This window comes from Nannobrachium achirus, assembly GCF_963921795.1.
Source record: "Nannobrachium achirus genome assembly, chromosome: 9".
In the NCBI taxonomy this organism is placed as follows: Eukaryota; Metazoa; Chordata; class Actinopteri; order Myctophiformes; family Myctophidae; genus Nannobrachium; species Nannobrachium achirus.
Genome location: NC_137818.1, coordinates 46,051,413 through 46,065,267, shown reverse-complemented (window position 1 = coordinate 46,065,267; position 13,855 = coordinate 46,051,413). Strand labels below are relative to the sequence as shown.

The following is a 13,855-nucleotide window of genomic DNA, read 5'->3' as shown; positions in this document are numbered from 1 at the left end:
GCTCATTATAGGCAGTCAGTGTTGCGTAAAATCTAATCATGAAACTTGGTATCCCACATACACTGGGTGTACCGTGTATCATTAGTCTTTGTTAGATTAAAGAAAAAATACATTTATAAACCCAAAATCTACATGAACATACAGTAAGAGAGAGTAACTCTTAGGCTTACAAGTACTAATATTATTCCCTGATAGTGTATTAAATGTGTGGCACAAATTATTTTAATGCAATGACTTGGAATAGCAAGTAATCCACTTTCATACCTCAGCAGCGTGAACGTCTGCTCTCTCTATAAAAAAAGGAACTGCAAGGCCTTTATGGCTGGCGCCGTAATCTCTGTATATTTAAGGTCATTTCATAGCCAATTACACTGGACGGCTGCATTTTGTGAATGCGATTTTACTCCAAGGGCTGATAGAGAATACCATGAATAAGCTATCTAATAGCCGCACAGGAAGAAAGACTATTGTCAGGAAATTTCTAACAGGATTTTAGACATGATTTTTCTCATTCATAGTGTCATTCCTTCTGTTGCTTGGAACACTTTCCCCACGACCTTCACATTAAAAGGACTATAGGTGCAATCAGTTATGCACCCTTGAATTCAGCCGAACAAGTAACTCTTATTATTCAGGTTCCATATGGATATATAATACATTACCATAATATTGTGCAGTTACATATTGATTTATGTGGTACTGTATCATCTGCTGACGGCTATAAAATAAATTGTTTTAAATAAGTATTTTATTTTGTCATTGTGACAATACATTCTGTGCCAGTGTGTGTGTGTGTGTGTGTGTGTGTGTGTGTGTGTGTGTGTGTGTGTGTGTGTGTGTGTGTGTGTGTGTGTGTGTGTGTGTGTGTGTGCGTGCGTGCGCGTGCGTGCGTGTTGATACTTCATAATGTGCTGAACACTTGGTGCGTACCATTTAATAAAAACAGATAATACTTTGATTGCTGGTATGAAAATTAAAATTACATAACAATAACATATATCCAACATTCATGCATGTCGCCTGTTTTGTCACACCAAAGCTATATTATTTTAATAGGATGAATTCCATGAGAGACCAGGCCCCTGCAGCCAATGCCAAATCCCTGCAGTGGTCTAATGAATCAGTCATGCACAAAATATCAAGTCAACCAGACGGACAAAACGAGACTCCTCAGGCTCTTCTCAACTGTATTGAAACATACAGAACGTCTCCTTCAAAGTGAACTGATAGAACATCTCTACTGACGCGCTGATTAAATGTTGTGCATTTAGGGCAATTAGGGTAATCGACACGCATAGACAATAAACACCGTGTCTGTCTTATAGACGCACAGCAACAGGGCAACTCCAGGAAGGAGTTTTCTGACCTTGGAATGAATTCTCTGACTGGTCTCGCCAAGGGTTCAATTAAAGAACAAAAAGCGGTGACATTTTATTAATTTGTGTTCGCCATATTGTTGTTTAGGCTTTTTTCCGCCCCTTCTTTCTCCTCGAGGTCGTTATATCCTTTGTCCCGTGTATCGTTTTCAAACGGAGCATTAATGCTGTGCCCAAGGCTTCTGACTGCCCTCAACCCCGTTTTGCCAATTTCTTCTTTGTGAACGGCATCTCTTTTGTTCGCTGATCAGCCTCCCATTGGGTCGCCAGACGAGATTCTTGGCATTTGTCGGCAAAATGAAAGTGGGATTAGGGGATGGCTACTGAACACTCCATGGCAAAGAAGTGGGCTGCTATTCTCCCATTCAAAACCCTTTTCCCAATTTAGTAGCTCCTCTTTACATATATTTGTTTTCTCAAAGACGCCATTGAGAAAGTCCCAAAAGACACGAGGAATAAAAGAAAATCAACAAGTAGGCCAGCCCAGCAAAACGGATGAAGTCTTGATGGATCTTTAAAAAGGGAAGAGACACATTTTGTGTAGGCCTATAGCCATCATCTGCATTTAGCTGCAAGCACAGACGCAATAAAGTAGCCAATCTTTCAATAACCTCATCCGAAATAACCGTCAAATAAAGGCGGGGTTAAAAATCATTGTTATGGAATTATGGCTATAAAAATGATATGAGGACCTACCAATATGTGTCCGTTTTGTATATTGTAATGTGTTTCATGTAATTGCTTATTGGTTACATTCCAGAGCCTATTCGTTTGCCTGACTCAGGGACTCAGTGCCAAATCACGCTGACCAGGTTAAACAAATTACAAACATCGTCGACCCCTCGGTTGCCCCGCGCTGTGCTTTCGTATAAAAATAGAAACAGAAACCCCAATGTCAGCGCAGAAAGAACGACCATACAGATTGGGAGAGTTACGTTTGTGTTATAGATTCGTCGCTTTCGGGTGGAAACTTTTCAGGAAATGGGAGGAAAATTAACTGAGTTATAATAACGGTGTTATAACGGATCCAACAATGTAGTTATTATTTAGTCACAACTCACAAGCTCTTGTTAATACTTTTCATCGGCTAAATATTTATAAAACACATGTAGCCTATGCACAGACACACACCAATAATGATTTCACTTTTTCACTAAAATCAAAATGAGCTGAGATAGGCCTTTGTGCACTTGAGCTTGTTGTAGACCAATCTTATATGACAAAGTAGGCCTATGACAAAATAGGTAATTAATTTGGGAACAAATATGCCTATATGAAAAGAAAAAGTTGAAATATTGAGATACGAGGTTTCTGCCCGACAGCGATGTAAGGAGAGGATTATTAGCCTTCACGGGAGGGAAATCCCCATGCACTGCACAGCAGACCATCCCCAAAGTAGGCCCGTGTTGCCTATAGGGAAGGCTATACCCTATTAAAGTGAAAAGTTCCCTTTAAAACAGACACCCCATAATTCAACGGAGATCCGAGGACTATCGCGTTGGCGCTGGTGGCATCGCGCACGCCCAGATGGGCCCCTCGTTGCCCCCACGCACGCACGCACGCGCGCACGCAAGAAGAGGGGGGGGGTGTTTTAATTAATAGACGGGCAGGCTTGAAAGCGGCGCTGGCACCCAGTAATATGATGAAGTCCCATTGTGGCGGTGTCTCCACCAATGTTTCTGATAAGCGAAAGCAGCGAAGGATCAAAGGCTCCGTAAGCCTCTCGGTTTCCTCTACAGCCGCCTCGACGTTTCCTTTCCTCACCTCCTTTTCCCTCATCTTCTCTTAAAAATATATAAATAATGTAATAATACATCTGAAAAACACGCGACGTGAAATCCTCTTTTATGACAACCACCAGGTCCGCCCCAGGTTGACGGGGCAGCACAGCTGGGGGAAGAAGAAGAAGAAGTATCGTCGTTGTCGGGTGGAAACCTTGTATGTCCAAAACCGTTGGTTTTGTATTCATCATTTTTAAAATGATTTAAACTAGAGAAAACAGCCGATCTACACGCACACAACGCCTCGCGGTGCGAGGCGTTGTGTGCTTGTAGATCAGCTGTTTTCATTACTTCGGCCTTGCCCTTGTGTGATGAAGCAGGGCTTTACTTTGCGGAAAAGATGTACACATTTGAAACTTGGAGATACGAGGTTTCTACCCGACAGACAGAGACGCTATATAAGTCCTATAATATAGGACTTATATAGCGTATAGCCTATATTATAGGCTACTTTCTTTCTCTGTCTCTCTTTTTTACTTATAGGCTAAAAGTAGCAATACCACAAATTCAAAATACTGCGTTGCAAGTATAAAGTCACGAATTCATTTTTATATTCAAAATCATTTTAATATATAGCCTAGTCATATCATTTTAATGCTGCAAGGGCTGATTTTATATGTGCTGTCTGTAGAACCTAAATAATCATGTAGCCTATCAGTTAATTAAACATTAAATCTGCCAAGTATAGGCGTAAGTAAGATGTCAACGTCAAAATGTACAATATTTGCCTCTGATAGAATATAATTAAATGAAAATACAAGTTAAAAAGTCCTTAAAAAGTCGAGAGTAAATGTAACCTATAATGGTAACTTTCCACTAAGCCATTACAGTAGGCCTATAGGCTATTCAAGGTTTTGCCATGATCTTTATGTAATCAAGTTTAAAGGTCAAATAACAAAATATGGAAGCCTCGCCCCTCCCTATGGTGCCCTCTGACCCCTGAGCGAGCGGACATCCTCAACTAAACGGTTGTTTGATGTGAAGGAACTGGAGCTCCGCTCCAAATGATTTGAATACATTTGATTATGTTGTGCTTATGGAGCATGGAGCAATCCCCCCTCCCCTCATATCCACGCGTTTATTTTTAGATGACCTGCTATCCCTATATGGGGGGAATATACATTAAATAGGCTTGTCAAAAAACTATTTAAGAAAGCTTTTTGAAAAGATATAAAGATATATAAAAGATACAGCCCATAAAACGATCGATCAATATATTATAATTATTATAGTTGTTGCATTCATATTATTATTAATAATAGGCCTATTACATTGATAAACAATAACAACAATCATAATATAGGCCTATACAATAATACAAATATAATTATAGTAATATTCGATCCCACGCAGCATCTTGCCTTTTCTTTGTCATTACAAAAAAAGAAAATCGTATACGGTGTAAAATAAATTCCAGTAACATTTAGGAGAGAGGCATGCATGCAGCGGGCCGAGCGGGGTAAAGGGGGAGGTTAATCCCACTTGAATACATTGATGCACAGCACAGGACGAGGCACTGACGATTGTGTTATCTGCACACAACATTTGGGTCTCCCTCAATTTCAACCCAGCAGCGAAAACCGCTGCGAGAAAAAGTGGGGACGGTATAGAGAGACCAAATAACTCTCTCGACGCCCGAGGATGAAATGTTATAATAACTTCAACACACTTTCCTTCACACCCCCCCCCCTCCCTCTCTCTCTCTCTCTCCGATTTATTTAAATTATTCTCTCCATTATAAACTGCTCTGCTCTTCTTTTTTTCCACCGAAGCTTATTTTTTTGACACATAAAAACACACAATTCACTCCATTATAGCCCAAAGTAGGCTGCTGCATGTGAGAAAAAAATAATTTAAAATAATTGTCTGACCTGACCTTTTATAGGTGGCTTGGTGAGTTGGTGTAACCAGAGCACACTAATCGATTCAACGATGTTAAACTAAATCCATAACGAGATTAAACAGCAGCAGTCCGTATATACAGATCATCTGAGACCAGCAAACGACTGACTGACACCTCGCTGTCCCTGCGCTGGCTTCTGGCCCACTCACAGCAATCGCAAATCCCGACTGCTCCCAATTTGATTAGAGCGAGGAGCTCAGGTAATCCGGCTGGTTTGTTCAAGTGTCTGTTGCCCCCTTCCTTCCATCAAGCAGCCTACTGGGTGGGCATGCATGTCTGCAATATTGGTTTAATCAAAGCCAATATTGTTCTGACTAGGCCTACTGACTGTATAGGCAAACCCATCCCAAATGGCAAATTATTTTCGACTGTACAGACGGAAGAAAATATAGGCCATTCGGTTTTTAAACGGTTTGCTTAAGCCTTTCAGGGCCCAATTTAAGGACAAGTGGATTCTGAATTCCAGTAAAGCGTTTGCGCAGAATACGCATGCACATAGAACACCAATTATGCATACAGCAAAGCATATAGGCCTACAGTTCTACAATACTGCCATTTCCCATCGCCGTCTAATTTTCAACATTTACAGTAAACTTGCAATGCCAAAGAAAACTGCTCATTGGGGCCAGAAGAACCCTCCGTTGCCCACAATCCTCTCGTGTCAAATATGTAAGGCAAGCGAACGTCAAATTGAAAGTGATAAAACATCAAACTCAATGCAATCTCACTCCCGTTATGACCAAATTTGAACCCTGCGGAATAAAATGGAAGTCAGCTAACTTTGAAGTGTGCTCTCCCCAAGATTTGGGCGAGATATTTTGTGTGGCTTAAAACAAATGGTAAAACAAATGAAATAAATATATAAACATCGTCTAAACAACTGAAAAGGGAAAACTATAAATCGCATAAATTTGCGCCCGGGGCTACAGCCGCCGAAGTGAGCCGGAGAGACATGAAAGTGAAATGAAATAAAAGGCTCAATTTAATCTGCTTTAAACCCCTTCAACACAACGTGTGTGCTTGAAACTCTGAGAGTGAGGGGCTGATAGGGGATAAATACATTGCTTACCATGCCTGCGAGCTATTACACCCCTCTCGAACACAGACGCCCATTCAACAGACACCGGTTTCATTACGAGCTGTAATAAGTCTTAACGTTATTAAATGCCAGGCCCGGTGATAGAATGAAACAAGCGCAGAGACAGATCTCTCTTTTTTTTAAGAATTTTAAACAGGGGACAGTTGATAACTCGGCTTCAAAACGTCACCATAAAAGCAAAACGTGCAGAGCACAAACTCAACGGGGGTTGACTTGAGTGAGACAAGAAAAATAAAGAAAGAAATCCAAAACCAAAAGAAAAAAAGAGACCTGTCATTCAACCTGGCATAGGTGGGCCATTGGTGTGACATTTGAGAATAAAGCAAGCGCTGTCAATATTCATCCACCAGATAGTCTATATCAGGACGCACCGTCTCTCAAATATGATACTTGAGAGAAAATAAATACATACAATTCACTAATTATTCGGCTATTCACTATCCTTTTTTTTCTGTCCCTCTATTTGCAGTTTTTAAATGTTGACAAAATATTAAACATTTCTCTGCGTGTAAGTGATATAGGCTCCTTGAGACAAATAAATCCCTCTTGATTCTCTGGAAAATGGTCCATCTAATTTAGACGCTGTGCGTTGGAGGGGTCTGTCTTTTGTATATGTATCCTTCAATGGAGAAGTCTGGAGGCTTAAGTTCAAGCTCAAGTGCAAAAAGAAAACACATCCAGGTTTTATGCCACCATGCATAAAATGTTTTGATCATTTTCCACCAAAGAAAATAAATCCTGACACATATGTCATATTGCTTTTAAAATAAAGTTTAAATAATTGATGGCTTTAAATGGTTATACATGCAGCGAAAAATATAGACCTATATATTTTTAGTAGTGGCCTATTTGAATCAGAAAAGCCCCTAAATTAAGCCTATAACCAAATAGCCGACCCGTTTGCCCTATCATCAATAGCTCATATAGCTCTATGAAATTGACCTTAAACGCCTGCCTCACATAACCCCTGTGGTTTAAGAGCAACTGTCGCCTGCTGGCGGTAATTGATATTGATTGTCACATTGGTCACCTGTCAGTATCACTTTCAAGGGACCGTTTAACCAGCGCCGGAGGAGTTTGTTGTGCAAATGGATGTCAGTCCCCGGTGCTATCCGTCGAAAGCTCACCATAAATAATTAAGCATCTCTAGTCTCTCGCTGGCAAACATCTTAAGAGGGGAAATTATCAAGAATCCCATGTTGACAAAACGACAATTATACTCCCATTTGCAACTTCTCGCCGGTTTCCATCCAGCTGCATATATCGTCACTGTCGGGCAGAAACCTCGTATCTCCAAGTTTCAAATGTGCATGTTTTTTGGTAAAGTAAAGCCCTGCTTCATCATACAAGGCCGTCGCACAAAAGTAGTGAAAACAGCAGATCTACAAGCACACAACTTTGTAGATCGGCTGTTTTCACTAGTTTAGTAATTTCAAAAAAATGATAAATAGGGCTACAAAGTGAACTGTTTTGGACATACAAGGTTTCCACCCGACATCTTTTTCCTAATTGATGACTGAATGAAAGCACCATCATCATCATCATGCGCGCAGGAAATAAACGCAGGCCTACCTTTGTCGCCCAGAATGCCGTCAATGCTGTGTTTAGTTCTCTTCTCGCCGTCTTCGTCTTTTTTATCACAATCGTCCTCCTCACCGTCCTTTTTCCCAAACCGAGCCCGCAGAACGCGGCTTATTGAGCTCACTGAAAGAATGGCATTCTATGGTAAGCTAATATAGATCTAAGGGAAATTAAAACATGGTCTAGTTTTACAGCAAGAAAATAATTAATAGCCTATATAATAACAAGCCGTTGAAGCCATACTTACTATATAATAATAATAATTATTATAATAAATAATTATAATAAGTGTAATAATAGCCTAATACCACCTTTATTTGTCCTGTATTTTGGATGGCAACCGCATGTCTCAATTTTGCTCAGAACTTTGTAGCCAATTTACATTTTTAAACAAATTCATTGGGCTATGATGAATGAACGCCTATAAATCAATTGGATTAATAAGGGAGAAATAGTTGTGGATTAAAAAGTGTGTCTTACCAGAAGAGGCCTCACCTGAGGGAACGGTGCTTCTGTCACACACTCCGTCCTTCAGCAGCTTGTCTCGGATCTCCCAGCTGAACATGCCCGGGTTGTCCCGCTTGTACTCCTCGATGCGCTTCTCCACGTCGGGCGTCGCTACCTGCTGCTTGAGGATGAATGAATGCACCCGGGAAACAAGCAGCGAGGAGCGTGGAAAGAGCGAGGAATGTAGGAGGGAGAGAGAGGAGAAACAACATGGAAATGTTTACTAAAGGTTTTTGAGTTCGACAATGACTGGACTTTTCATCCACATAAACTACTATTTTGTCTATAGGGCTATACATTTGGGCAACAAAGAAATTGATAACCATTGACAGTGGTTAAATGAGAAATATGCCGTTAAAGTTATGTATAGGCTACTTTCGTAATAACATCATCATTGATGAGTGTGCCTATAGCTGTCAACTCATAATAGCCTATAATAATGATAACTAATGCTAACAATAATACTATAGACCTATATCGTCGTTGTCGGGTGGAAACCTGTCCAAAACCGTTAGTTTTGTATTTATCATTTAAAAAATGATTTAAACTGCTGTTTTCACTACTTTTGTGCGACGGCATGTATTATGTTTTATATTATTTATATGAGATACATAGCCTAATGGTTTCCTGTGGAAATAAGCTTAGTCTTTTCATGGATCTCCTTTTAGTAGACCTTGTACCAGTGAACTGTACCGTCATGAAACTGTACCTTTTCATATATGCAAACTTCTAATAAAGTCTTCAATCAATCAATCAATCAATCAATGATGAAAGGCTTTAGCCTATACTTTGCGAAAAACGTACAAATTTGAAACTTGGAGATACGAGGTTTCTGCCCGACAGTGACAGGCTAAAAAATAAGATCTATTCTCACTCTGGGCTTGCTGCCTCCGATCGCGCCGGGTCTAATGGAGCCAGTCTCCTGGTACCGGCAGAGGATCTTGGAGACGCAGCCGTGGGAGACCCGCAGCTGTCTGGAGATGACACAGGGCCGGATGCCGTGGTGGGCCATCTCCACAATCTTGTGTCGGATATGGTTTGGCAGCGGCCTCCCGTTGATAAACACACCGCCGAGCTGGTTCACCCGACCCTGACCCAGGGGCGTCGACACTGTGTACACACAACGACACAAGGAGCTGGTGAGAAGTCATTTGGCACCATTAAAGAGACATCTGCAGCATTCAAGGTATGGGGGGGTTCTCCATTTCGTTATAGGCATCCCGAGGGTTGTTGGACCTCTTGAGTGTGGACATAATTCATTTGTACACAATCTTGTAGTTACACATGGATGCATGCATGAACACTTGATTGTGTATATGCTATAGACCTTGTTTGAGAAATAAAACGTAATGCATATGTAATATATAATATTTATACAGCCTATATTTATGTATTTATTTGCTGTCACCAAAATCTATATAGGGCCTATTCTGATACAACTGTAGCACGCCACCAATAATCGGCTAAAGCCGCTCTATATAGGCTTAGTCGCAGGCCTATGTGTGCAATAATTATCTGAATATGCGCCCTAATTTATAGAAATAATTGAGTCCTGTAGAGAATGAACGGTGGCCTCCTGTGCTGGATTTTCCATTAATCACAAAGCACTTGACGGCTTCAGTCCTGCCGGTGTGAAGAGCGCGGTCTCCGTCCGCGCTCTCATTATTCACCGTCATGCTGTCCAAATATTGGTGTAATCCTTTGATTCTTCGTTTTGCTGTGTATTTTATTTTAATTTCTCGCAGCAGGACACTCGAGGAAATCCCAGGATCTTGGCTGCGGTCGAGCTCCGTGTTGCCGGGGATTTGTTTTTGGGCCACTTGAGCACGAAGTTTGGCCGACCGAGACGCTCACATCATGGACGATTAATAAATGCAAATTTTGTTGTTAGGGAAACAAAGTGGTCTTATAGATTATATTCACACTCCCGTTTATAAAATATCGCACAATGATCATATAATAGGCCTATCAAAAAGCTGCGGTATATCCTAATTTATTTTATTTGTTTTAACATTTCAAGTTCAAGTTTATAAGTGGATTTTCTCCCAAAATATCGTGTTAGGCCTATACAGTGAAATGCTCAAATTAATCTATCCATTTGTAACTCCGAAAGTGTAAGTGTACTGTAGATAGGCCTCTCAAGAAAATACAAATATAGGCCAAACATGTAGTAGACTATTTTCCCATCCAATTTAAAAACCAGCTCCTACCTTCCAGAGGAAAGCCAGTCCGGGGGTAGTTCTGTCCGGGCGCCGGTCGCATCATTCGTGGTACTGTTCCTGGCAAACACGACATTCTAGCGTTAACACAGCCGAGCTTTCTCTCTACGCCCCAAACCAAACCAAGTCCAGACTTGTCGGCGAAATGTGTCTAAAATATGAAACTACAATGGACTGTCCCAAATAAGATGAAGAACACAGCGAGGGAAATTAGAAAACTCATCCAGCGTGTGCAACTCTCAGTCAGAATGTAACTGCTCCTTCTTCCATGCGCTAAAAACAACTAGTTGTGCAGGTTGCGCGGTGGTGTTGGAGAAGGGAGGGGGGGTCATGCACCAAAATAAAGACAAGAATCAGAAAGTGTGTGTGTGCGTGTGGAGGGAGGGAGGGAAGGAGGGAGGGGTGTCCCTTACACTCTCGAGCAGGCAAAGGTTGCTTAATTTCTTTGCAGCGTTTTTCCTAAAAGGTCCTAGTTTTTGATGAGAAGTCCTCGCTGAGCACCAGGGTGCTGTAGTTGAAGTGGACAACTTTTAGTTGCATCCAGCCGAGGGAGGGACGAGGGCCGCGCCGCGCTCCGATAGGCTCCCAGGCTTTGTTTTATTCATGAGGGGGGAGTTCCCCCAGCCAATGGCCCAAGCTAAGCACCAAATACAACCACGTTAAAGGGGCCTTCAAACGCCAAAAAACACTTTCCCCCCTCTGTCTCCCCATTCATCGCGCACACACGCTTTAACCACTTGAACCCCAGTCCCCAGGCCAGCATCCTTTATATTCTCGGAGAACATTGGGCAAAAAGAGATTTGGTGTAGAGGGCGGAAAGTGTCCAAACTCAGCCTCAGGTCGAGTGAACAACAACAAAAACGAACTGAATGACTTCAGTGGAGAGAAAACATTTTCACATGGTTATTGTCTCCATTCAACCTAATGTCTTTAATTGGATTCTGTAAAGACTAAAGACTGTAATTGTAAACTAACACGTTCATTCAATGTAGCCTATAATGATCCATGCACCCTTCCCTCGGTTAATTAAATTAAGGAACAAATAGGTATAGCCTAATGGTCAATTTGACATATAGGCCTAGGACTACAGAACAGACTGTGGGATACAATTATTGATTTTTCTCCTGCCAATAGCCTAAATCTCCTTAATTGAATTGATTTACATGGGCCGCCTATTAACAACAACAACAACAATAATATAATAATAATAATAATAAGTTAATAACTTCTTCTTTTTTTACGTCAAAAGTCTGCTTCTTCTTTTCAACTGTGCTATGGAGAGAACAATAGGCCTATGATTTGACTTTCATATTATGCTGTGCGTGGATAAACTGGATAATACAATTAATGGCCAAAGATTTCACAACATTTTCCCTCCAACAATTAGGCACTGCCTGAGTGAAATGACGATTTCACAGACGACAAATGAGAAGTTTCCGTTGAAGCTTTACGCTCATGCGGACAGACATGTGACCCAGTTTTTCGATGTCACATATTGTAGTATTTTAGGGTTAGTTGGGGTGATTGGCTGCTCTTCGAGAACAGCATTCAGCATTGCGCCGCACTTTCATGGAGAGGAGCAATGAAATAATAGTCCTGCAGTGCAAAGTGTAGGCTACAAATTATATATATTTTGTATTATATTCTGCCTTGGCAATGTAAACGTATGTTTCCGTTGTCAATAAATCTCCTTTGAATTTAATTGAATTGCAAACCGCCGTTAAAGATGCAAACGCTCGTTTTGCTATTATATGGAAATGATGACAGTGTGTTTGTGTTTGTGTTTGTGTGTGTGTGTGTGTGTGTGTGTCAACTGTTTTTATTTTATTTGTGACACTTGCTTTGGCAATGTTTTCTCATGCCAATAAAGCTCATTTGAATTGAATTGAGAGAGAGAGAGTGTACGAGGGCGCACGTGTGTATAGCAGCACACTGTATTTTAGTTTTTTATTTTATTTTTTCGTAAGAAGATGAGAGGATATCGGGATAGTGAGAGTAGAAGGGAGAGAGGGTGAGAGATAATAGAGAAACTGGTTAAATAGAACAAATAAACATACAGCATGAAAGCAGATATTATTGAGGCTGTAGTAGTCTACAAATACATGAGTGTTCATATGCAGTCTGCATAATGCAGGTATCACAGCACAGGCTCTCAACATAATCTGAAATAGGGCCCTTGACTGCTGTCGCAGAACACCAGAGCGTCACACAGGTGTTTCGCACAGTGTGTGTGGAAGAAATAGGCCTACTCAGTTACTTTCCACTAACACTGATTAACACTGACTAACCCTAGCACTGATTGGTCAATTTTAAGCATGTACCACTAGAGGGCAACAAAGGGCCAAAGGACCTAATTGTATGTTTTCGCCATAGTGCTCTCTCTCTCTGTGTGTGTGTGTGTGTGTGTGTGTGTGTGTGTGTGTGTGTGTGTGTGTGTGTGTGTGTGTGTGTGTGTGTGCGTGCGTGCGTGCGTGCGTGTATACATACACACACGATACCAATATATGCAAGATCCCAATATGAGTTTTATATTATGACAAATAAAGGTCATCTTGTTGTAGGTCAATTTGCCAACATTCTATACACCAAGAAATATAGAAATGCAGATTGTTCTCACATTGCTAATTTGGAACAGCTGTTATCAGTTAAAATCATAAACAAAAATTGTAAGCGGCTTGAATAAACACATGCACCAAATAGGTCATGTCCACCAAAAATGATCAAGTGAAGCCATTTTATAAAAAATAATAACTTTTGAATTGTATAGCCTATTTTACAAACTGCATAGGCCTACATCACTGAAAAAAAATACATGGAGAAAAATATAACTCAACAATATTAATATATATTAACGTACGTGTGTGGGGGGCTGTCTGCAGTCAGTAATGGTTGTGCGTGAGTCGAGAATCCCACTAGATGAACGCTTTCTGAAATATTCAGAGCAGCTTGTTTGGCATCACCAACACACGTTTGCCTTGAGTGGAAATATGCTAAAGAGCAGTTGGATCAAGTGTACTTGATAATGTTTCCTGAAACACTCTGTCTTCTGTGGACTAGGCCTATCAATAAGGAAAGTAAAACCTCATGAAAATAACAAGACAAAAACAAAAAATCACACCCAATGTGAAGTGAGCGGTGAGGAAAACACATTGCTATGGCAAAACGCTGAGGAAGAGTGGCTACAGATAGGTCTAGGATGTAATTGGTGATGTAATATGGCTACACACACACATATTGCTATGGCAAAACGCTGAGGAAAACACATTGCTATGGCAAAACGTTGAGGAAAAGTGGCTACAGATAGTGGCTACAGATAATTGGTGATGTAATATGGCTACGCACACACACATATTGCTATGGCAAAACGCTGAGGAAAACACATTGCTATG

The 13,855-nt window shown here is 40.8% G+C and overlaps 1 protein-coding gene across 2 annotated transcripts in view; it reads right to left on the bottom strand.

Moving 5' to 3' along the window:
- LOC308291623 (paired box protein Pax-7-like) overlaps positions 1–10,542 on the bottom strand; it is a gene marked incomplete at both ends in the record, with an annotated part of 82,228 nt that extends 71,686 nt beyond the window's left edge. For both annotated transcript variants that reach the window (XM_080733680.1, XM_080733681.1), the window contains 4 exons: positions 7,732–7,863; positions 8,221–8,365; positions 9,122–9,357; positions 10,458–10,542. In XM_080733680.1, the coding sequence (XP_080589806.1) occupies positions 7,732–7,863; positions 8,221–8,365; positions 9,122–9,357; positions 10,458–10,542 (598 nt within the window). The remainder of the gene's footprint in view (positions 1–7,731; positions 7,864–8,220; positions 8,366–9,121; positions 9,358–10,457) is intronic.
- Between the last annotated feature and the right edge of the window lie 3,313 nt (positions 10,543–13,855).